The 26,973-nt window shown below is 39.6% G+C and overlaps 1 protein-coding gene across 8 annotated transcripts in view; it reads right to left on the bottom strand.

Annotated features, from left to right (window-relative positions):
* The window catches only part of ubr5 (ubiquitin protein ligase E3 component n-recognin 5), a 133,262-nt gene extending 118,667 nt beyond the window's left edge, over positions 1–14,595 (bottom strand). For all 8 annotated transcript variants that reach the window (XM_048528892.2, XM_048528896.2, XM_048528893.2 and 5 more), the window contains exons 1-2: positions 14,249–14,595; positions 5,209–5,253 (exon numbers count right to left, since the gene is read on the bottom strand). In XM_048528892.2, the coding sequence (XP_048384849.1) occupies positions 5,209–5,253; positions 14,249–14,310 (107 nt within the window). In that variant the 5' untranslated portion in view covers positions 14,311–14,595. The remainder of the gene's footprint in view (positions 1–5,208; positions 5,254–14,248) is intronic.
* Positions 14,596–26,973: the final 12,378 nt, after the last annotated feature.

Raw genomic sequence — 26,973 nt, 5'->3', positions numbered from 1 at the left:
ACAATTTCCATCACGCGGAAAACTAAGGGCAGCAAACATTTGGAAGTATCACCAGCTTCAAGCCCCCTCCAACAAAACAGCTCCATTTTGCAACTTGAGTGTCCTTTTTCCACTGTTACAGTCAAAATTCATGAACTCCCTTACTAATGGCATTGTGGGCGTACTCATCACATGAACATAGTGATTCATGGAGGCACACGTGGATAATCTGAGATGAGCAAGAAATGCTAGGCTACAAGTGACCCCCACCCCTCAAACATAAAAATGTGTTACCAATTAGCTGCAGGAACCAAACGAGCAGAGTTACAGAGATTGAGCAGGGTACTGGGCCTGCATAAAGACTTCAGAGCAGAGGTAGGCCACTTGGGCAATAAGTCTACTCTGCAGTTCAATGAGTTCTGATAATCTTTAAAGTTCATTTTTCTGCCTTTACCACATAGATCATTTCATTGTTTATTAAAATTTTGTCTCAGCCTTGAATATATTTAACCACCCAGAGTTCGACAGATTGAACACCCTCAAAAAAATTCCTCATGCTTCTTAAATGGGCAACTCCTTACTGAGGTTATGCCCCTTAGTCCTAGGTTCTCCAAGAGGGGGAATGATACGCTCTCTGCGTCTCTGTTCAACATGAGGAAATTCTGAAGAGAATACGGGCTAAAAAAAAACTACATGGGTCAAATGGAGGAAGCATGGGAAAATTTAAAGTGTCCATTTCAGCAAGTAGGGTAATCCTAAGGGGACTGAATAAAAGTTGGTGGTTATACTTCAGTTACACATGGCAATAATGACACATCTAGCATACTACGCACTGTATTGGTCTCCTCGCAGGTTCACTACACTATTACTTCAAATGGGCAGAGCGTCTTATGAAGAAAGGTTAGATGTGCTAGGTTTGTATCCACTGCAGTAAATGACAAATTGATTGAGACAAAAAATCTGAGGGCTCTTGACATAGTACACATGGAGATGTTTCCTCTTGTGGGAGCATTTAGAACATGGGACCTGTGGCACTGAATACAACTAGGGATCAAGGCATTGTAACTGAGAGCAAGGCAGCTAGGATGGAGCTGTATATAATGTTATGTCATTGCTGCAGTGCAGTGCGCAGTTCTGACCAACACACGAAAGATCCAGCTGCACTAGTGAGGGTACGGAAGAGATTCACAAGGATCAGGTGTTGTCTAGGCTACAGCAATTCAGCAACAAAGGCTGGGGATGTTTACCTTAACAGCAGAGAAGGCTTGCAGGTTAGGGGAGGGGATGTGACTGAAGTGTTCAAAGCTCATAAGGCTACAGACTTTGATCCCTTGTTCAGGTGTGAAGAACCAAGGGGCACTCAAGGCAAGAAGCAGGAGGTTTACAGAAAGGAAATTTTCATCCAGATGGTTGTGGACATGTAGAACTCATTGACAAAAGAAAGGGATCACAGGCTAGACCTGTCAAGACATTTAAGAACTTTAAGATAAGCAGTAGAAATACCATACCATGAGGTTACAGGCCAAGTGTCGGAAAATAAGAACAAAAGATCAATCTTTCCATGTTGTAAAGGGTATATGACAATTATGAAATAAGAGATCGCACATTTAAAACAAAGATGAGAACAAATTCTGTGTTCAGTGCCTTTGGAACTCTCTTCCTTCGAAGACATTGGAAGAACAGTCCATTGTTCTTTGAAGACAGAGTAAATAGATTTTTAATAAAAGTAATAATAGGTAGTTGGGTATAGACAAGAATGTTGAGAAACCAGCTCAACCGAGACCTGAGATAACACGGTATAAAGCTGGATGAACACAGCTGGCCACGCAACAGGGGAGCAGGAAAGCTGATGTTTCGGGTCGAGACCCTTCTTCCGAACAGAGGATCTTATATGGCAGAACAGGGTCAGGGAGCCCACAGTCCTAATTAAACTAACTCCAGTGTTCATTTGCAAGTGCAACTTCGAAGTTTGATTTTCAGAATCATCGTGACAAGGCTTCAAAGCCTTTAAATGTAAAAACTTCTGCTGCAGTCTTAATTATCAGCTGTTTGCCATCGGAGCAGAATGCCTGTGTACATATTCCAATGTCAATATCGGTTGCCAGATTTTTGTAACTTATTCCCTGCTTGGCAAAAACACATCATGCTTATCTACCAATACCTGTAAAATGCAAAAGAAATCCAAATGTCTCCCAATGAATTCACTTAGAATAAAACAAGCTACATGGAGTCACTAGTGATCCCCATGACAGTGTTATGCAAAATAACACCTTCCTTTGCTTTTGCACAGATTCAACTCAGTAATGGCAGCAAGACTCAACTTTTCACCTTAAATTATGTTACATGAGCAAATATGATGAAAAATATTTGAAATTCACAGCACTCTTGGAACTCAGCATTAAAAAGGCCAATGGAGAAGTTTCACTGAGCCTGACCAATCCCAGCCTAAGAAAACAAGTGCAGGTTATGCTGCAGCTACAGGTTTAGATATTCCAGTAAGAGAATGCTATCAAATTCTGAAAGGCAATAAAACTATAGCTGCCCTACTACCTGTCCACATTCACTCCAATTTAGCTTCAGGTTTATTTTACTTGCAGATGGTACACCTTTTCAAGCTCTACCAGAAATATACCCCGTGCTAACAAAGTGCATGGCAAATATAGAATAAAGTAACACACAAGCCAATTTTAGCAAACAATGTAGCGTTTGGTCCCAGAATGACAACGTTAAGTCCCATAAACTCCTATCAGTTGAGGAAACATGGTCAAATTACCATGCAATATAAACAAAATTTAGGTGGACTTTCAACAGCTTTTCAGATACCAAGAAACATCTAATTTTAACAACTGTGCTGTGAAGTAGGAAGATAAAAACATGAGAATTAGGAAGTGCAAGAATAGGCCATTTAGCCCTTCAAACCCACTCACCATTCAATATGATTATGGGTGGTCTAGTTATCTGAACTCCTCATATGTTTCACTAAACATAAACCCATAACTCCTTTAACTATCAAAAATCTATCCAACTTGGCCCTGATGAAATCTAACAACGCAACTGTCATCCCTTTGGAGGAAAAGAATTCTGCACTCTAATGATGTCCCTGAGGATAAATCGGTCTTAAATAGGAAGCTTAAGCGCTGATATATAGAAATTCTCAGGTGTAATTTTTCATTTTAGGAACACTGGAATTCCAATTTCCAGCAACATGTCAGAAGTGTACAATAGATTAGATTAGATTCCCTACAGTGTGGAAACAGGCCCGTTGGCCCAACAAGTCCACGCTGCCCCTTAAAGAATCCCACCCAGACCCATCCCCCATAACCCACTCACCCCTGAACACTATGGGCAATTTAGCATGGCCAATCCACCTAGCCTGCACATCTTTGGACTGTGGGAGGGAACCCACACAGACATGGGGAGAATATGCAAACTCCACACAGTCGCCCGAGGCTGAAATCAAACCCGGGTCCCTGGCGCTGTGAGGCTACAGTGCTAACCACTTTACTCAAGGGGCTTGGCTATTGCAAGCTGGGCCAGCACTGATTGCCTGTCCCTAGCTGCCCTCAAGAAGAAGGTAGCAAGTTGCCTGTTTCAAGCACTACAGCCAATGTTGATATTGCAACATTCGCTTTACATTTCTTAGTAGTGGATTCAGCTGCATCTTAAACCTCTAATTTAAAGGTCGGTCTACTGGTTCACTTTTAAAAAATGAACCACAAAGAACAAAGAGCAAGTGTCTGAGAAGGCTGGTTCCACCCTGTTTACTGTAAATTGACCAATATGATACAAGTAGATGCTCCGGGCTCATCAGAATCTCAAACTGGTAAATGCATTCGAGCCACTAAAAAAAACATTGATCACTGGCCATATCACTAAATTACACTTGTCAGGAGCAGCATTTGCAGTAGGTTTGATCAGTCTCAGATCATGCCAAAGCATTTTACACCTAAATTTCTGCGGAGTGGTAATGTATAGAATCAAAATTGCAATTTCTCACAGCAATGGCTTCAGAGAAATTAAATTACATGGAATTATTAAAGACACCAAATTAAATCATTAAACCAGGCATACTTGATACTAGCAGAATACCTTCTTTGAATAGTGCCATGGGATCTTTAACACCTACCTAATACTGGCAGACAGTCCTCTGTTCACAGAAGAGCCACAGTCCACAAAGCACAACAGGCATCCTTCGCAATGAGAGATAATTGGTTAAGTATTGCTTGAGTGCAACCATTGCACAAGCGTGGGGCAAAGCAAGGTGGCAGTGCCAAAACAGTAGAGTTGAACTCACACTGATGGCTTTATTCTCCACCACATCCTAGGCATCTAGCCAGCTGAGCTAAATTGTTTAACAATCATGTCACCAAAACTGTAGCATTGTTTCAATAGTGCATTTAGTGTCAACCTTGTCTTTATATTCACGTCCTGGCAACTCTCTTAAATAGAGATGTTTGAAAATCAGAGCTAAGATTTGTCAACCTTTGAGCTAAGCTGGACTGGGCAAAGCCTGACTTGGTAAGACAGAGGGAAGGCTAGAAATCAAATTCGACCAATGACAAAAGCATAGAGTTTTACAGTTTCTATGCCTAACTTTGCTACAATGAACTTTTATATAAACACTAAAGTTGCATCTTTCAATTAATCGTGACTGAATTTAAAGGAATTTCCTTGGTTGACATTAAAGAAAAATTCACAAGATTCTAAAATGACCAATTAGCAACGTAACTCTACTACAGTGCAGTGCACTCATTGAGACAATGGTCACGCATAAATCAATCTAAATGCAAAGAAGATTGTCAAATCCAAGCCTGTTTACAAAAACACAAGATGGACATATCATTCAAGTGTTGACAGATTAAAATAAAATCAGAGTTAGCAATATTCAGCCTGCATTTAATCTGGATGGATACCATGCAGACAACAGCTCACTGACTGGAATAGAAAGCAATGCATAATTCCTCCCTACAGTTCCAATATTTGGCACACAGCCTAAATTAATTCTGGAAAATTAACAATTTAGGTCCAATGCTAACATTTCAAATGACAACTTTCTAACTTTCACTGGGAAAACACACTCAATTAAACTTAATTCTACATATCCAATGTGACGGGTGCTTAAGTATGGGCCAGGTTAAAATCAGTCGTCAAGTCAAAGATATAAACCTACAAATCATAAGCAGAACAGTATCATAACAAAACAAAATTGAAGTTAAATATTTCCAATACCTGCTTAGATTGAATTTGTTGAGTTTTTCAGATACTTCCCGTAATCTGCAAAGATATAAGCTTGGTTAAGTACTACATTGGTAAAATATATTTGCCATCCTGCTCCAAAAAGTATAATTTATAAATTACAAACTAATAAAATATTGCATGTTTTTTAATCATAAAATATTGTAAAGCACTTAATTTGCCTTGTACTTTTGAAGGTGGATCCAATATAATTACAACACAAAATCATTTCAGTGTTCAGTGTATTGTTGGTTTAAAATTTATCCATTGATGAAAACAAAGTTTAACTTTGAATAAATTGCTGCTACTTAAAATAAATCAATCAGCAACATACAAAGTACATATATCTTTATGCCAGGATACTCTGGGAATAAGAGTACTTAGTCACTTACCTTTACAACTGTCATTTAAACTCTAACGCAGACTCTCAGTAGTGAGATGAGGCTCTCAGCCAAACCATTGAAACTCTTTCTAACGCTCATCAGCCTACAAGCTGCAAAGAAGGCTGTTCCAGATTTGATCCAATACACTGTTTCAGCCATTTTGTGGCACAGTGGGAGTGAACCTATCCCTGGATCAGGACATCAGGGTTCAAATCCCACCTGCTCGGGAGGTGTATAACAACATCTCTGAACAGGTTAATTAGGAAAAACAGGTACAATACATTGTTTGACCCTCATCATTTCCCTGCAAAAATGACAAGTTTACATATATTTTGTTGCTGGCATATAATGCAAATGTGAGCATACTGTAACATTCCACATCTTACACCTTACTAAGAATTATCCACCCGATCTATCTGCTTCTCAGCCCATGTCTAACTAGTCATTGGACATGAGGAAAGACATTAACACACTGCTGCCTCCCAAATCCATTCCCATCTTCCTCATAACTCACCTTGAACCACCCCAATTTGAATTCATTAACAATGGCTGTCTCTGCATTCTCATACTTCTGTTGCCCAGTGTCTGCAACCACCTATCTTCGTCTAACACATTCCCAGCCACTCCCAAAAATAGTTAGTTGAAACCGACATTACCACTTTTACGTTCATCTCAGTAGTGCCAATTTACTTGTCTGACTACCCTTCCATAAAGTGCCTTGGCCTGTTTACTATAGTGCAATAACATACAAGCCTACTGAAAAACACCCATTGTCATTTCCAGAGCTGAAAGCTATAACTAGATCTGTATTGAATCTTGTACAAGTAATGACTACAAGCATGGCTTGGAAGCATTTCACAAATAAGCGGTTAATGAAAATAAGCGGCATACAGTGAACAGCTAACACTTGAGCTTAATCACATGGTTGAAAAAATCCTCATTAACTACTCCACATTGTGCAGTCTAAGAATCAAATTCTTTTCAATGCTGTTACTAATAGGTACATAACTTCCACCATTAATACTCAACTTCTAAGCCTTCACAGTCACTTGGCCAAGAGCAAACAAGATTTGCCGGAAGTCAACACAAGTCCCGATTGCACAAAATCTGCAAAGTACCCCTGTTTCAGCCTGGACTCAAGTGAAAAGATCAACATTGTAGTTAACAATCCCATGTGAAGCATTCATACGATCTATTCCTCAACTGGTGCATATCAACTTAAAATTAATAATTCAATGTTTTGTAATTAGAAATATGGCACAGTTGAATTTTTGTTCTTACTGCCCAGATGATAGCTGGAATATTGTGAACAGATCTAGGCCATGATCTAAAGCAAGACATTGGAAGGTGTCCAGAAAGGTTCACTAGGCTGGTAGCACGTACAGAGGAACTGTCCGTGAGGGGAGGTTGAGTAGATTGGGCCTGTATATATTGGAATTTCAAAGAATGACAGGGAAACTCAATGAAAAATATAAAAGGTTCATTTCAGTATATTTAAGACTGACATAGATTCCCCTGCTTGACTAAAAATCTAGGGTTATGAGGAAAAGACAAGCAAGTGGAGATGAGGATTATCAGATCAGCAGTGATCTCACCAAATGCAAAGCAAACTCGGACGGAATGGCCTACTTTTACTCCTACAATTTGTGGTAAAATAATGCTTTCTCACCATTTCAGAAGGGAACAAATTAAAATTGGAAACTGGTAATGTGCTAATTGGACAAAAAAAATACATTATAGCAGGCAACCCATGCAATCAAAGGCAAATTATAGAACATAGAACAGTACAGGCCCTTCAGCCCACGACGCTGTGCTGAACTTTTACCCTAATCCTAAGGTCTATCTAACCTCCACCCCTACCTTATACAATCATCCATATGCCTATCTAATGGCCCCTGAAACGCCCCTAACTAGGCTGGCTCCACTACCCTCTCCGGCAATGCGTTCCACACCCCGACCACTCTGAGTAAAGAACTTACCTCTGACCTACTGCATAAACAGCCAAAATAGTAAACATTCTTTATCATTCTAAATTATTTTACAATGAGACCAATCAAATTTGCATTCTCTTTGCTGATAATTTGCTAAAGGTGGAGATAATTTAACCTAGTAAAACTTGCTTGCTTTATGTACTGAAGCAAGCAAACAAATAATTCCGATCAAGTGCTCCATTTGTATACCATTCCACTGCCCTCCCGCCAACACCACGGCCTCAAGAAAATAATTCTCACTAGCCTCATTTGTGTAAACAGAGCTTGCAAGAAAACAATGTAAAATTCTCAGAACAGCATGTTAAATGTTTGGATGCAAACCTGAGTGCAGTCAAATCATAGAGTTTTGTGCATGACCAGTCATTCATCTCAGCTTATTTTACTTGTGTAAAGTTTAATTTAGTGTAAAATTCTTAGTATGGATGAGCTAATTTAAGTCTCCAATCGAGGAGGAAAGAGAAACTCTAGAAATATTTCCACTTCATAAAAACTATTCACTGTTTCACTATATTTTCTTACTCCTTTGTTCAAACATTACAAAATTATTATACTGTGCAATACAGTTGAGCTAATTGAAGTGCGAATCATAACCATTTTGGAGAAAACTTGTTTTTTGGGGGCAGCCACTGCTGAGTAGATACTTTAGAAATCTTCTAAAAATGGAACACAAGGAAATTTACTGTGTAGGAGTGTGAAACTGTCTAAAACATTAAGACCAATAATTTTGTGAACTCTAGTATATAAGTCAGCCCCTAACAGAAACCACCCTTTTAAAACAAAATTCTGCCTTTTAATTCCACACAAGAACTCTTGCTATACCATTCAGGTAGCTTTAAACAAACAAATAAAATTGTTAAATTTACTACATTTGGTACAAAATCAAGTTCTATGATCATTTACATCAAAAAGTACAGATTGTAAATACATACCAAGCGTTATCCAGTGAGGAGGAGAGAAGACAAGCAGCTGTTTAGGTGCAGAACTCCTGACAAGAATTGGTCAATGAACAAGTTATCTCGAAATAAATAGAGAAGGGAGTAGAACAGAATAAATATGCAGAAATACTAACCAGAAGTGATAAAGTAATGTATAACAGAGGACCAAGAGAAAGTGGCAGGATAGATATATAGAGTTAGCTGAATGACATGAAACAGTAACAATGAATGACTTTTTTGGATAAGAAGCTACAAGAAGGTATGAGTCACATTAGGACCACTGCTTTTGTTGATTCATTTTAACTGAATTATTGGTATACAGTGCACAGCTTCAAACTTTGAAACTATAGAGAACCGTGAGACTTTAAGGAAACATGAGCCAGTGAAATAAGTAGTCAAGTGACAGCCTAATTTAATGCCGAGAAGTGTAATGTAATCATCTTTGGGTTGGAGAACACAGGTAATATAAAACAAAGGCTACTACTTGAACAGGACATGGATTGTACACACAGTATGGAAGGTAACGGGGCAGGACGTCTATGTCGTTAAAAAGGGAGACAAGACCCTTGGCTTTACAAAATACTTAATAAAATACTGGTTTGGACTCAATTGAAGAACTGTAATTCAAGGCGCCACACTGCTGAAACAACAATGACTGCTTTAGAAAGGGTTCAGAAAAGATTTAGGGGAACTATTCAAAGGATGAGGGGCTTCAGTCAAGTCAGATTGAGGACAAAGTGCATGCTTTCGTAAGAGGCAACTTGATAGAGGTGCTCAATATCACGACAGAGTAAATAAAAGCGCTTTCCTTTGGCAGAAGGTTAAGGAACCAGAGATCAAAGATTTAAATATAATAGAAAAAGAATCAGTGACATGAGGAAAACATTTTCTTTAAATAGTGACTTTACATAGCAAGTTTTTAGGATCTAGAAAGGATGTTGAATGCACAGAGAATATGGTAGAGACAGGTTCAAAGGTTTTTCAAAAAGGAATGAAAAACCAACTGGCTAGAAAATTTGCAGCGCTACATAGAAAGGGTAGGGAAATTAGATTACTAAATTCTTCTTACAGAAAACCAAAAAGGGCTCAAGTCAAACAAACAATCTCCTTACATGCTGTATCTGTTCTATGATTCTACAAAGTAATATTACACATCTGACTAATATTTCTCCAAATTAAACAAAGTAGTTTAATTTGAACCTGCAGCTTCATTCAGGTCTTTATGGATAGAGCTACTTATACAAGTTAGACAGTTTGAATCTTATGAGCAGGTACGAAAGTTCATATGTTTGGAATGAATTAACTGACATAAGTCATTGTCACTGGGTCCAAAATAAAATTCCACTTCCTTAATCTCCAAACTTTTCAAAATAGCTTTGCTCACTATCTCAAGTGAGATTCTCTGGGTTAGAAGCACCAATCACCAGACAGCTCAAAGAAATATTCTGAGTGTAAAAGAAAACGCTCCATCCACAAGCCAGTAATGCTCCTCACTAGAAGCATGTCAGCTTCAGACTGCCTTGGATATGAAAAGTACCACACAATAAAACTGAGTACACATGAATTTCTGCCCTTTCAAAAATGTTTAGTTTAACTAACACTCGATGTTCCCTATTTGCCTACAAAAATTACAAATTTCTAACAATATTTTGCATAATCCACTGGCATAAGGCTAATTTCAGTAGGACCACCTGATACAAACAGAAAAATGAGCTGCAACATTCAGCTGGAATTACATTACATTTTAACATTATCAAATTCAGAATTCACAATAGCCAAGGATGTAAATGAAATTTCTCATTGATGTACATTAATATCAACCAAGGATCAACACTTCTGAGATTCAAAGGGTATTGTTAGTTAGTGGGAAACAAAAGTTGAGCAAAGACAGCGATGATTGTATTCAATGATAAAGCAAGCATGAGAAACCAAGTATCTACCCTTGCTCCTGCTTCTTATGCACTAAGCTTGGGGGAACAGGATAGGTCAGACCAAAGTGACCAGTCAATACGCATATATAAATAGCAAACTAGATTAATCAGCATACCAATCAATTTTTCTAATGAATGCGGAACATAACTCATTTAGATTGACTAGGACAAAATGAATAAGCATAACTGATCAGAAAAGGTAAACACAATCATTCCAACGTGTCTTATAGCAAGGGTGTTAAGTAAGCGGCTTTCCAACAATCAATTTTTTGGTTTTATGTTCACAACTTGCCTATTTAATACACTTTCAGGTTCAATCTTGAACAGTATTAATACAGCCAGGTACAAAATTCATTTTTCAATAGTACAAATACAACCAGGTCTAAAAAGCCAATGATAAACTAGGTGAGCAAGTGACAGAACGCCTACTCCAGTAAGACAATACAATTGACTACTAGAACTACACATTAAATGTGTGGATCTTGATAGCACTAATTTGCAATGAAGGAACAATTCTTCTAACCAAACACCACAAAAAGGAGAACACTGAGCAGAAGTACAAGAAATTAACAGCACAAGATGCAAGCTTTCAGCAAGCACTAGTGGAGTGAGTAAATAGCAACATTTACTATTTAGCAAATAGTCAGCAAATAGTGTGGAAGAAAATGGGAATGAAGTACAGTAGCTCAATCTTCTTTCACTGATAGAAAAGAACCAAACAGACCAACGGTCAGGCAATGCAGAACACTCGCTTGTTTTTCCTGGAACAGTGGAGCAAATCCATGGAGATTTCAAAAAGATAAATTTTGAAGGCAACAAGAAATTGACAAATTGTCACTGGCATGATCCGCCAACACATGCGCCTCAATAAACAGAATGGGGAAACTAATCACGGAAACTGAATGAGTTGGTAGTTTCTGTAGTCTGCAGCTCAATCACAAAGTGCATGACAAAAGTCTGAGCTTTGATTTAATTAAAACACAAGGTAAGGTTTCAGTTGAGATGGTTTCTCATGCTTCAAAAACAAGCAGCCTAATCTTGGACTGGATATGATAGTGAAAGCTCCACTAAAGACTGCAAGATTTTATAGCTGAGAGTCCAAGAGAGGCAGGAACTGCAGAACGGCAGGGAACTTCAGACTGAGACATAAACCCAATAATATGTTGTGGAAAATGAAGGGGAAGAAAAAAATCAGATTCAAATCATAAGATCATACAACACAGGAACAGGAGGAGGCCATTCAACTGCTTGACCCTTGCCCGTCTTCCATAACCTCAGCCTCCCTTATCAATTTAGCTCACCCTAGCATGAGAACAAACTACTCAACGTTGTCTAATAAGACAACCATTTATTCTCAAGAATCAGCTTAGTGAATGCTGGGGCAATTATGTTATCCCTAAAGCTAGGAGACCTAACTGAGCTTGATGTAAAAAAAAATGCAGATGCTTGAAAATCAGGATCAAAAACTGAGAAATTGCAGGAAAATCTTAGCAGGTTTGGCAGCATCTGTGGAGAGAAATCAGAATTAGCATTTTGGGTCCAGTGACCTTTCTCTTAAGAGTCACTGGACCTGAAATGCTAATTCTGATTTCTCTCCACAGATGTTGCCAGATCTGCTGAGATTCTCCAGCAATTTCTCAGTTTTTGATCCTGAGCTTGGTGTCATAAGTGGGGAGAAAGGATAACGACAATAGTCAAATATAGAGTAGAGTAAATACCAACAGGTGACATATGGAATTATCAGCATACATCTGGAAATAAGCTAATGCTCAGGGTGATAGCCAAATACAACACCTTAACTACAGTAGGTCATGCTTTGGGGTAAACCATGGTCACCAGATGGAAGTCAGATGTGACTACCGGTGTATTTTAAAATATGCTATACGGCTTTATCTTAAGTGCCTTCTAAAGCACATATCTAACAATCACATAAAATGACTTTTCTTCATTACATGCATTTTCTTGCTGACTTTTGAAATGTGTAGTTGTCCTGCTATTGCCACAAGAGGATTTTTTTCATAAAAGTTTGCTTGATTGCAATGTAGTTTATGAAAAATTTAAATTGACTCATTAAAATGAGCTAATTCTGTACTATTTTGTGTCACATAAAACAATGCTTTATAGGTTAAAACTGTGGCAGTTTTAATTAAAGTAGATGATGGAAAGGTATTGTGCATAACCATGAATAATCATTAGACTATCTTTTCAATCCAATTAATTTTGCAATGTGTTAAAACCTACTTGGACTGCACTACAGTAAAAGGTTCCATTTTCTTCCCGGAATCCTTTCCCTCACATGGTAACAATCCCACTGTGTTTTTCCAAGTGCAATTGATGATTTGATGCCAAGTCTGTTAACCATGCAAGGCCTTCTCTACATAGAATGAAATGGAAAAACCTCAACCTCAAAAGCTAGAAGCACCAAGACCAATTGTGGTGTAACGATCTGAAGTTCTATTTTGAGACAAAACAAGTATGACAAAACAGTTATAAAACACCACAATCAGACTAACTAAAAGAACTTTATAGCTTTAGAGTCAGATTCTTTTTAAAAGATTTAAACAAATCTACTGTGGAAAAACAATGTTGAATAGCTGAACTGTTAAAAGAAATACTTAAGCCATTTCAAAAGCTATATACTTAAGGTGGCTCCAACGGAACATGAATACTGAATTTACCAAAATTGCACATTATATACAAGACATAATGATCCCCTACAAAATTCATACTGAACACCTCTCAAGATTAGTTTTTAATCCAGAGTACGTTTAGAATGAAGATGTGGTCATACAGAGATCACTTCAGGCCCAAATTCATAGCGCACAACATAAGTAGCAATTGAAGGCAAACTAATTTTACAGAATGCATGTCATAGTGGTGACGTTAATTATACATAGCAATATTAACAGCGCTAAAAATATTTTTGCCTAAAACGATGCAATTTGCTTTCTAGTTAAGAAAATTTAAATTTCTTTCACCCTCCTGTAAAATGTTAATATTTCAAAGGCCGGGAACCGGTAGTGAAAATATACCCGATTAGTGTGATGGGCGCACCCGGATGATCAAATCAGAGAGCCGGTATTGCCGGCTCCATAACCAACAACGGGAAAGGGAGGTAGGGCAACAATCGTTGTGCAAATGACGCATCGGCCTGCACAACACCGTGTCTCAGTTGCCAAACTCCCAAAATATTGCACGAACATGTGCTTCACGTATTAATTCAGAACAAAATAGAATATCTTTATAAAGCACCAACTTCTCTCGTCCCATGTCCGGGGGAGACGAGAATGACAAATCAGTCTTGACGGCGGGTACCAAGCTTCGCCCCTCTCCTGAACACTGATCATGGATGTAGATTTTTTTAAAGAAAAAGGTAAGAATCTTTCGTGCTTGGGCCTCAAATTATTTGGGAGATAAAATGCCTCGTTCTCCTGAAACAAGCTGCCCTCATCCACCCCTACTACCACATCCCAGCAGTTCAAAGGTGGCGACAATTCTCTTCACCACCCCCGCCCTGCCCCCAACCATTCCCTTCTTGCTGATCCCACTCTCAGCCGCATTGTCCCGGCAACTTTTCCGCCAGAACCGCCCCTCGTTCTGCCAAGAGAAGGGCCACCTCCGCGGAAACATCGACCTAGCACCCATTTCCTCTCATTACGTTTACCTAATGTTCCCAAACCAGCACCTCTCGCCACCACCGTCGACCCCCCCCCCCAAAAAAAAAAGCCTCGGGCCTAGACCAACCAATGTTCCGGAAGGTGAACCGACACCAAATCCCAAACATTGGTGCTCACCTATCATTGAGCTGATCCTCGGTGCCTGGTAACGGGTGAACCACAAAGTGGATAGACGTCATGGTGGGACTGAGATTGAGGAAAGCAAATCGGCCGAACCCGCGCCGCGGAGCAAACCCAGACAGATAGCGAGGGGGAGGGGATGGAAAATCAAATAAATAAAACTCCGATTGAGCAATTCCTTCGATCTCCTTTTTTTTAAAAAAACGAGAAAAAATCCTTAAGCGTTTGGAAACGGACGGCTTGTTGTGTTTTCTTTCCTTGACACCCGCCACTTCAGCGAGGAGTAGCAGCTGCAACAACCTCCATCACCATCATCGCCGCCATCTTACTGTTGATACACCCGCACGATCAAAGCCGCTCCGCGATTGGTCGCGCCCGCACGGCCGGCCGGCGGATGGAACCAACCCTCCGATTGGCCGTCAGCGTTGGACAGCGACAGACAGCGATTGGGCCTGGATCAGGTGACGAGTGGCCTGGGCACGTGATCGCGGGTCAGCCGGAGGCCATTGTTAGGCGGCGGGCACGTGACAGAGGGAGGACCCTGCTCAAGGCCAAGCCCAAATAAGTTGAACATTGCCCTTCTTATGTAAATAGGATTTATTCCCTTCCCCCAACCATGAATACTGGATCCCATAGGATCCTACTGGATCCTCCTGATCCCACCCTCATTGTGGATATAGGACGCGTTTCCCCCTCACCATAAATATAGGATTTATCCCCCCTCACAATAAGTAGAGAAAACATTCTCTCACCCTGCCCTTGCCATTGATATGAGTGTAAAAGTCATTTTCGCTGACCATATCCTGACCAAGGGTATAAGTCTCATTCCCATGCCTCCCTCAGCATAGATTTCAGACATATTCCACCACCCTCACCAATGATTTCAGATTTATTCCCCACCTCCTCAACATGGATGTAGACTCATTCCCCATATCTTCACCGTGGATATAGGACTTCTCCTCCATCTCCTCACCATAGAAACAGGACTCATCCTACCCAAAACTCACTGTGAATATAGGACACATCCAGCTCCAATATAGAAGAATACAGCATAAAAGAGGCCATACAGCCGATCAAGTCTGTACAATCAAAAAATGCTATCTACATCACAGAATAAGATTCATCCCTCCCAATACTATTCTCACTATGGATATAGGGCTTATTTCCTCTCCCACCCTACCACCACAATGGATATAAGATTCATCCTCATGACCCTGTCCTCACCATGGATGTATGACCCAACCCCCTCAATATGAATAAAGGACAAACTGGTTCCCTTCCAATTCCACCCATGCCCTCACTTTAGAATTTAGAATTGTACATTACAGATGAGGCCCTTTGGTCTGTCAAGTCTGCATTACCAAAAATATGCTACTACCTACACCAGGGACACAAGACTCATTCCCCTGATCCTTCCTCAATATGTATATAGGACACAGTCCCCTCACCATGGACACATGACTCATCCTTCTGATTCTGCTCTCACCATGAGAAAGAAATTCCCAAAAACCCACCACCCTCTACCTCCAGCTAGCCCGATTCTTGATCTCACCATAGAAATAGAACTCTTTGCAATCCTATCCTCACTATGGATGTAGGACGAATTTCCACCCCTCCCCATTCTTACCCTCAACATGGATACAGAACTCATTTCTGACCTCTGTCACCCACCCAATGCCTGGTTGTCCACAACATCAAATACTAACCAATATAACTACCAAGAATAGCCCAAGACATGAGTGACCTCTCGCAGTGAAAGACCTTGTAGGAACCAAATCTTCGGAGGCATTCAAGTGTAGCTGCTCTGTTATTTGATTAGATCATGATCAATCTGATTGTGGTCTCCATTTCTCTTCCCTGTACCAGTCCCCTCTCCTCCTCATACCCTTATTAACTCCTTCATCAATCAAAAATCCATCTACTGTGTGGCTACACACAAAGCTGTCTTCTTTAAATGGGAGAGACAAAATGCTGACTGAGTGGTTACCATGTGGAATATCACAGCTCAGTCCACAAGCTTGAACATAACAAATTGGTTGCATTCCTTTTTAATACATTATCTTGCTATTTCTGTTCATATTTCCATTCTATGGCTCCTCAGTGTTCCAGGAAGACCAATGCTAGCCGGGAGGAACAGCACCTTATTGTCAGCAACTTTAAACCATGAACTCTGTTCTCCATTTTGATATTTTCCCCACACTGCCTGTATCCTGTTTTCATGTTTTGCTTGGAGTCAAAGTCACATGGTTCAATGAAACAGAAAGAGGCCCTTTGGTCCATCATGTCTGTGCTGGTTAACAAACACTACTTACTCTTATCCCATTTTCCAGTGCTTGGTCCATAGCCTTGTAGACCCAAAACGTCAGCTTTCCTACTCCTCTGATGCTGCCTGGCCTGCTGCGTTCATCCAGCTCCACAGCTTGTTATCTCAGACTCCAGCATCGGCAGTTCCTGCTATCTCTAAATAGTTATAAACTGTTTTGATGGTACTGATTGGGCTTTATTCTGCTAATTACATCCTCTCTAGATCAATATTTTCTTTCTTCACTATCACCATTGCTTTTGCTCACTAATCTCAGTCATCCTCCAACCTGTCCCTGATCTTCCCTTTTGTTCAAATTGGCCTCCCCTTTTATTCAACAGCATAAAAGCTAAATTTCCATCTCTCTTCAGCGCAAAGAATCAGGTGGATGGGAGACATTGACTCTGTTTGTCTATCCATGACGCTGTCTGACCAACGGAGATTTTTAAACACATTCTGTTTTTATTTTAAAAAATCTAATCTGCCTTTAAAATATACAGCAAGCCTGAGTCCATTGCTTTCTGGAGAAAGGAATTTCACAGACCAATGACTTGCAGATACAAAAGAAAAACTCCTTGATCCTATCATAAATGGTTGATTACTTATGTTTAAACTGTGTCTCCTATTTCTAGTCCCTTTCACAAGGGGAAATACTCTCTCAATATCAACTTTGTTGAGGCCCTGCAGGACCTATGTTGCCATACAATCATCTCTTATTCTTCTAAACTCCAAAGTACACAGGACCGACCTGCCAAATGTTTCCCCATAAGACAACTCCTTCAGTCTAGGAATTAATCGAGTGAAGCTTCACTGAACTGCTTCTAATACACATACATGCTTTCAACATACAACACTCCAAATGTGGAATCACAATGCCATATGCAAATATGGCAAAACTTCACTATTTTTATACACCATTATCCCTGCAATAAATTACAACATTCCATTTGCCTTCTAATTAATTGCTGTTCCTAGATTTAGACCTTTAGTGCTTGCTTTACGAGGACACTTGGATGTCTCCATGCTTCAGAATTCTTAACTGTCTCTCCGTTTTAAAAATAATGTACCACTGGTTTTTCAAAATTTTCCGATTGTCATCTTTTGTCTGTAAATAGGATTCAATTAAGAAGGATCAGAAGGAATATTGTACCATGGTCACAGAGGATGTAATTCATGGCTTTGATAAGAGTTGTTTCAGTGCCATGCAGAAAGTATATGAAGCAGAAAATAACACCAGTACATGGGAGAGAGCTGCAACATTGTAATCTAATCAAGGACTATCTTGCTGTCATGATTTCTTCATTCCTATCATCAAATCCCTGGGTCTGACTGAAATACTTCCCTGACATTTCTGAAGAGTCTCGACCCGAAATGTCAAACTTTCCTGCTCCTCTGATGCTGCTTGGCCTGCTGTGTTCATCCAGCTTCACACCGTGTTATCTGAGATTCTCCAGCATCGGCAGTTCCTACTATCTCTGTAACAATTTTAGGATACAACTTTCTTTGGGATAATCATTAATTAAAATTTAATTGCTCCTAGGTTGCTGCAGAGTGTCAATCAGCTACATGTTAGACCATAAGAAATAGGATCAGGAGAAGCCCATTCAGTTGCTCAAGCCTGCCATTCAAAGGGATCATGGCAGATCACATCACTTGCCTGCCTCTTCCCTTGATTCCCTCACTGATCAAAAATTCAACCAATCAATTAATTAATTATCTATCTATATCTGTATCTCTCTCTCTCTCTCTCTCTCTATCTATCTATCTCTTAAATATACATAAAGACTCTGCCTCCACGGTTCTTTGTGACAAGGAGTTCCAAAGACTCACAACCTTCTTAAAGAAGAAATTCCTCATTATATCCAGGAAAGGGAATAATTGCTTTGGGCTTCACTTTGGTGCCCCTTTATGCTGAGACTATGCCGTCTAGTTCTAGACTTGCCCATGAGGGGAAATATCCTCTCAGCATTTTTCCTGACATGCCCCTTAAAAATCTTGTATGTTTTGCTGAGACAACATCTCATTCTTCTAATCTCCAATGGGTAGAGTCCCAACTTGTTTAGCCTTTGCTTATAAGACAATCCCTCCATATCAGGAATTGTCGTAGTGAACCTTCTCTGATCTTCCTTCAATGGAACAATACATTTCCTTAGATAAAGGGACCAAAATTGCACACAGTACTCCACATGTGGGTCTCACCGGCATATTGTACAATTGCAGTAAGACTTCCCCACCCTTGTAATACAAACCCCTTGAAATATGGGCCAACATTTCATTAGCATGCCTGAATACCTGCTGCAGCTGGGTGTTAGTTGTCTGTGTTTCATGCACAAGTATCCCCAAGTTCTTTAATAATGCGGTTTTCTGCAGCTTTTCTCCATTTAAATATTACAGTTCTTTTGTTCTGTCCAAAATGAACAACTTCATATTTTCTCACATCATACTTGTTGACTTACTTAACCCATCAATATCCCCTTTGCAACTTGCCCTTCCATCCATTTTTATGTCTTCTGCAAATTTGGAGAAAGTATACTTGCTTCCTTTATCCAAGTCATTAATATATATTACAGATGTGGTCTCAGATCTGAATCCCTTGGAACCCCACTGGCTACTAGTTGCCAACCTGAAAAAGAACCCCAATCCCACTTGCTGTTTCGTGCCCATTAGCAAATTCCCTTTCCACATGAATACACTGTCCTTAATTAACAGTGATTTTTACAAAATATTATTAACATTTTGTCATGAAATCTACAAGACATATATTGAAGTATGGATAAAAAGAAAAGTTCAAGTATCAGAAAGCCGAAGTAAAGAAAGCCAAGCTGTTTGTGTTCACTGGCTATATACTTCTTGAAATGAAGTATCAAGAGCCACATATACAAGTATAACAGAAAATAGGCTATTCAGCCTCTGTCTCCATTTATCCATCACAGAAACAAAATGTTTGAATCCTTTTTAACCATATAAGTCCTTGTTCTCTTTAAAAAGTATTCCTTTATCCACATATCCAAGTTAATTGCAAACACTGACATTGTTTCTGCCACAACCATTGATCCGGGATGTGAATTTCAGAGCCTCATTATTCACTCATTTCTACTGGATGCTGTTCATTTTAAATGTTCATCCAAGTACTTTTTAAAAGGTTATGAGGCTTCCTGCTTAACTTCCCTATCAGGCAGTGCATTCAGTCTTTTAATAATCTGTAGACTTCTAATCAAATATTTCTTGTTTAGAAGTTTCCACAAACTATAGGCCTTACACTGAGGTAGCTTGTTCCCTTAACTGCTCCAAATAATCTCCTTTTCTTGGAGAAACTATACTTGCATCCGACTTCAGTCAGATCTCCTTCAAACTGCCCCAAAGGTTTTTCGGTCTCCAGATTTTTTTTCAAAATAAAATCAACGCTTGATTATTCTAAACCAAAAAGCAAGCTAATGTCTTTGAATGTTTTCACTCCATGTTGTAAAGCCCCATAATATAAACACATTCCCATTAAAACTACCAGAGACTCTGCAGTAACCTGCTTTGACACACACCAATCCCAAATCACGGCTCTGGGAAGACTGACCCAATGAATTTTCAAACCCCTACACAAAAATAAAGTAACACCCATATGCCACACACTTTTCATCACAATACACTGACTGAAGAATTAAGGTTTCTTATCGGTTCATTGTTAGTCTTCTGAGTTCTAGGTTTCTGCGTTCTATATATCTTGACATGAAGTCTACAACCATATAATGACAGAATGATACAGCACAGATGAAGTTCCTTCAGCACCTCGTGCATGTGTTAGTTTTTTTCTCCATTATGTTTTACAATTAGATTATTCTCCTGCATGTTCCTCAGAGCCCTGTGCTTTTCTTCTGCTTCAAATATTTGTCTGAAGTCATTTTGAACATAACTGAATTTGGTTCTACCACTCTTTCTTGCCATTCATTTTAAAATTATTTACTACAGTAAAAAACATTTCCCTGCTCTCGCCCTAATTACCTTATAATTTTGTCTTTTGGTTACTGGCCATTCTGCAATTCGTAAATTTATTAAAATAAGTCTAATAAAATTAAGAAATTCCAGGTCTGACCATTTCTGTATAGCACTGAGCAAACCTTCTTCCAGTTAGAATACTATTAGGTTGTTGTCTTTTTTAATCAAAATGCATTACCTCACACTTACATTAAATTCCAGCTGCCAGTTTTGAAGAAATCTCTTACTTCCATTTCATCAATAATATTTTGCGACATCCTTTGGTCTTAAGAAGAGTTAATTATACCAACTGCTTTTACAACATCAGCATATTTGGCCACTATACCCTGAATGCCTGTATTCAAATTTTTACTGTAATGTGAAAGGAGAGGGCTCCAAACTGAACACTGAGGGACAGTAATACCTACCACAATCACTCTGAAAAACCATACTGTACTCTACTGTTTTTCAAACCAATTTCTAGTCTAACTTTCTATCCTCCTTCTTCAAATAATGCCAGAAACCCTATTTGGTAGTCTTGACAGTTTAGCAATCTTGGCCTGATCTCTGAATGTAACAACACTTTCCTATTTGAGCATGCCACAATCAATTGACAAGACGATCTCCCATAACAGAGACCTGTCACCGTTGGTTGTGCTACTATGGAACATCAAATACTAAGCCAATTGAATTGTGGAAAATCAAATGACAGTTGCCGTAGAAATGATCTCAAACCCATTCTTAACTAAGCAGCCAAAGCTGTAAATACTGAGAGCAAGCATATGGAACAGAGAAATTGAGGAGAAAAATCACTTGAAAGAGACAATAAAGTTGCAATATCAGTTCATGACGCTTAAAGTATATGCATGACATTTCTCTCTCTACTCTTTGGGTGTTTAATTTATGTTAAGTTGATTTATTTTAAAAGAGTTAACACTTCTGATAAACTACTGAAGAGGAATTTCAGACAAATGAATTTAGGATTCATTCTTTAGTTTCCACCGCATAATTTTAGGGCAGAATGATGCATAGCTTACCAAAAAGAAAGTGCCCGTTAGAAATTTTAGGAATGGGAAAAGGAGATATTCCCTTTTGCCCCACTCCTTTCACTTATTGCCAATACCATCATCCTCTCATATTCTTCAATCCTAGTGTATATCAAAAAGATAAGATAAGTATTTAGGATTATCTTTTAACTGTGACAATTTTTGTACTTTACGATATGATTTAAACTTTTAAGTGCGTTGCTGCCTTTGATCCACTGTGTGGGTGAAAAACAACAATGAACAATTTTAAACAAGAAATTCGTTTGAAAAGCAGTAGAGTGCAGTTTTTCAGAGTGATTGGAAGCAAGTATTAGAGTTCCTCAGTGATCATTGTGTAATGCCCAGAGGGCAGGAGGAGAGAGAGGGAAATCTTGTATTTTTTTAAACAATATTATCTTATCTTCTTTCGAACGGACAGTTTGTTGGACTGAGGCCGGTGCTACCACTGATTACATGATACCAGTTGACTACCATTTCAGGAACGTTCTTATCAACAATAATCAGAGTTCAAAAGCTTTTAGCGTCCTCCTAGGTCTTATAGTTTATCGCCTTCCTGGAGCATTTATAGACATTTCAGCCAAGCCAACATAAAGGAATAGTAGATGAGATGTCTATCTCAGCCTGTTCAGAACAAAACTCCATCAAAGTCTATCATCGCATGATTTGGTGCGAATGACTTCACAGTTGTCTGTCATAAAACACAACAGATTTTGGCAAACACATCAAAACCCATGTTATTAGCTAAGGTGGCTCAGTAGTTAGAACTGCTGCCTCATAGCACCAGAGACCCAGCTTTGATTCCACCCTCAACTGTCTGTGTGGAGTCTGCACATTCTCCCCATGTTTGTGAGGGTTTCCTCAGGGTGCTCTGGTTTCCTCACACTGTCCAAAGATGTGCAGTTTAGGTTGGCTGACCATGAGAAATGTGGGGTTACGGAGATGGAGTGGTGGAGGGTGGATCTTGTTATGATGCACTTCTCAGGGTTGATGTAGACTTGATGAGCTAAATGGCCTGCTTCCATATGGTAAGGATTCTAAGTGGTAATGTCAAAATCCCTATTCACATTACTGAAACTAACGGATTGGGCAGCACAGTGGCACAGTGGTTAGCACTGCTGCCTCACAGTGCCAGGGACATGGGTTCAATTCCACCCTCAGGTGACTGTGTAGAGTTTGCACATTCTCCTTGCGTCTGCATGGATTTCTTCCAGGTACTCCATTTCCTCCCACAATCCAAACATGTGCAGGTTAGGTGGATTGGCCATGCTAAATCGCCCGTAGTGTTCAGGGATGTGTACATTAGGTGGGTTATGGGGAATGGGTCTGGGTGGGATGCTCCGAGGGTCAGTGTTTGTTGGACCAAAGGGCCTGTTTCCATACTGTAGGGATTCTATGATTGTTTGAGTTACCTTTAATTATACAGCTTTTGATCACTTTTATCAGTTCTGCTTGCAACACTAGAAGAGTAAGCAGCTCCAGGCTTAGTTAACATCTGCCTCTGATCTTAATATCTTTAAAAAAAAAATCAATTTCTGGAAATAATTCTAATTTTTTTTGGAAGTGAATCAATTTCCAGATTACAACTATTGAAGTTTCAACTATAATTCAATGGCATTGGATTTTCTGCCTAAAGAATTTCTGTGTTTAAATAATTGAAGGTACTTCCATTGAACATTGATTTAATGGAATGAAATCAAGAGTGCTGGATAAATCAGCAGGCTGGCAACATGTTTGTCTTTTACTCTCATTATTTTCCAGGCCTCTTCAGTTCCAAATAAGAATCTTTAGACTCAAGATGTTAACTCCATTTCACTGTCCACACATGCTGCCAAATCTGTTGAGTTTCTCCAGTATTTTCTGTTTTTTAGAATTTAGAATTTAGAATCCCTACAGTGTGGAAACATGCCCTTCGGCCCAACAAGTCCACAGCGACCCTTGGAGCACCCCACCCAGACCCATCTCCCTATAACCCACACAGCCCTGAACACTATGGACAATTTAGCATGGCCAATCCACCTAACCTGCACATCTTTGGACTTTTTATTTCAGATATTCGGCATCAGCAGGTATTTTGCTTTTAATTGACTTAATGGACTATTTCATTCCCATGGACGTTTTGTCAGAACTAGAAGAAATCAAAGATATAGCAGGTTTAACAATTGCAGACTCAGTCAAAGTGGTGAGCAGCGCAAGAACAAAAGGCAAGATTTGAGACACAAAATGAAAGGCATAAAATAGATTAAGTGACCGGATGGCAGCAGGCAAAAACAATTGGTAATATCAAAAGTAACACAGCCTCCAGGCAAAGTAATGATTTGCTTGTACATCTTTCAATCGAGTACATTGTGTTTATTGCTCACAATACTGTCTCTTCTATACTGAGAACTTCAAAACTGACCAGCTGATATGACCCCAGTCTTCCAGTCTCTTATCATTTTAGTTCCCTAGCATGCTCCACTATGACCCCTCTGCCCTCCCACTCCAGGCTTAGGAAACAGCACTTGCTTCAATTAAGCATTTTATAACCTTCTTTATTCAACATGGCATTCACAAATTTCAGATCATAAACACAGTCTCCATTTTTCTGAGCATTGGCTTTTGGTAATGATTCTACTGTTTAATTCACACCTTTTGGAGTCCCATCTTGTGCTTCCTTACTTGCATCATTACCATCTTCTTTTTGCTTTGCATCATCATTGTTCTAAATTGTTAGTCCTCAATTTTTGCAATGTAGAAAGCCTCTACATTGTGACAAAAATGGCCTCAGAGGCTGGTAGCCAGAACACTATACTTATATTTTGTGGGATGAGGGAATGGAGGATGCTAGGAATGGGTCTAAGCAGCAGTCTACAAGAAAATCTTCACCTCTGAGGTAGTAAGAGGCACAAGGGAAAACAGAATGTGCTAGGGAAAAACAAAAAGAGTAGAAGTTAGCCATACTGGGAAGAGACCAAGATCTTAGAGAAAAAAATATGTGGGAACATTGAGAGCTCCAAAAGTAGAGGTAGAATTCCTGGAGAGAAAGAGGAGAAAACTTTCTAGTGAAGGTGTAAACCACAAACTGAGAACAAGAGAAGGTGAAGGGAGCACTTGCTCTTTAAACTGAACATTGCTACCGTCGTGTGCAGTAAGGCATAGGAAATCAGTTTATACCCAGATCATAGAATCAGAGAGCTGGAGAAGACTGAGGGCACAAAAATACAAACTTAGAAGATTCAAGAACAAGTCCAACAGATGAATAAAGTTACAAGACTTTTAAGGGCTTTATGAAGATCAGGATTTAAACTATGAATGTGGAAAGAGGGTTTATGAGGGCCACAGCCAAAGAACTACATTGAAGAAACTTAGCAAGGTGGCCAGTGTTGAATTTTAGACCACAAAATGAGGGAAAATATTCATTTTTCCTGGAAATAACTGGGAGTGCCTTTTGAAGGTGGAAAATCACCATTTTGATCATGAGCAATCTCCTGTACAACAATACAGTATTACTATTCAACATAGTTTAAAGCCCGGAAGAGATAAAGTAATGCAGTTTTTCTCATGCAATGTCCCAAACCCGTCTCATTAACTACCTGCCCAGCCCCTGTGACCAAATTCATGGGCCCTAGGCACATCCATAACACACCCATAGGGGCACCTCTCCTCTCATCCAATGTTAATCTGATTTTCCCACATGCCATAGGCAGAAGGGTGCCACATTACTGGGATATCCTGGAATCATTGGCATAATATTTAAAAAAGCCATTGTGTACCTGGCCAAGCACCATCTGACCAGCAGAGCTAAGCTGCATGATTCCAGATATCCAATCTTGGCAGAAAGGCAAAGTTGGCACTCTGCTTTTTGAACAGGGACTTGGAGGCCCTGGTGGATGGGATAACCCAAAGGAGGGCCATTCTATGGGAAGAGGATGGCCAGAGGATGCAACAACACCAAATCCTGCATGTTTTGTCCAAGATCACCACCACAGTCGGTGAGTCACCAGGATCTAGAAAAATGCCCAATAGCACAGCAAGATGGTAAACAGTTTTCTCCACTTCACCAGAATAAGTGCCACCATCTGTCTCTGCTTGATACACTCATTCTGACTCTGCTACTGCATCCACCTCCCATCAAGAGTCACACTCTCCCAGTCTCACTACTGACCTCAATACCTTCCTTCACTTGCTCCCATTCATCCCAACTCCTCCCACCCTACCAACCCTGTATGGCTTCTGTGCTGCCTACTCCCTCAGGACACCTTCCTCGACCCACATCAGCACTAATAGCTATGACACTCATTTTCATCTCACTCAGTCCCTCCCTTGCTCTAGTCCATAAAATAAACATAATAGGGCTGAAAAGGGGAGGACAGATCAGTATCAGCTCTGTGGAATAACAGAGCCTTTCAGAATTATTCTGAATTGGAACTATGATTGTTCCTTCACCGTAATTGGGTCAAAATCCTGGAATTACCTCCCCATCAGTACTTTGGGAGGCCCTACATGTCAAAGACTGCAACAGTTTAAGAGGGAAATTCACCATTCCCTTCTCCAGGCAATTAAAATCAACAATAATGTTGGCTCAGCTAGCCACATCCGTACCCATAAGTAGATTGAAAAACAACATAGGAATTCTCCCATGAGAAAAGAAAGTCACATCTCTAGACTGTAGACCATTTCCAGAAATTGTGTAGAATGGGGCACAGATTCAATGCAGCAAAAAGCCAAAAGTTTACCCTTCCAGGAGTGTCATCATACCTTTTGCTCAGACACTGTGGATGAAGGAGTTAGAGTTTATAAAAATGAAACTACTTGGTCCAAAGAAACAACTCCCTAGATTAAACATGTTGTACAAGTAGTACTGAAAAACAAGCAGTGTGCAATTGTTGAACAATGGTTTATGATACAGAATTAACAAGCTTCACTGTGCAAACTGCACACAATATCTTAGCCTTAACTTGCTGGCAATGGCACAAATAATTCAAGTAGACCCTCAAAATCAACTGATTCAGAAGCAATTTCCATCATCAATTGACCAGGTCAAGGTGCAGGTGGTATAATATTGCACAGGGCTCCCTAAACTCATGGCTACAATGAGAAAAGAAGATAGGATCTATTAAAGTTATCCATGCTGGTATAAGAGACTATACTATCAAACTATCAACAGAAAGAAAGTTACAGATTTTTGGATATGTGTTCAATTCTTACCATTACTAAATAACGCATCGATAATTACCTCTCAAAACAGAAAGGTCATTATCAGTGATAGAAAATAACACTGACTGAGCAGCAATCCTTGAATAATACAAATCAGTTCATAAAAATGTAGTTCACCAGAAAGACAACTACAACGGGTGAATGAAGTCAAACTACCTATCAACCAGGAGTAATAAAGAACTCACCTCTATCAAAGTATCAGCAGATTTGGA

This window comes from Stegostoma tigrinum, chromosome 5 (genome assembly GCF_030684315.1).
Source record: "Stegostoma tigrinum isolate sSteTig4 chromosome 5, sSteTig4.hap1, whole genome shotgun sequence".
Taxonomy (NCBI): Eukaryota; Metazoa; Chordata; class Chondrichthyes; order Orectolobiformes; family Stegostomatidae; genus Stegostoma; species Stegostoma tigrinum.
The sequence above is the reverse complement of the archived record's forward strand: the minus strand, read 5'-3'. Positions and strand labels throughout refer to the sequence as shown.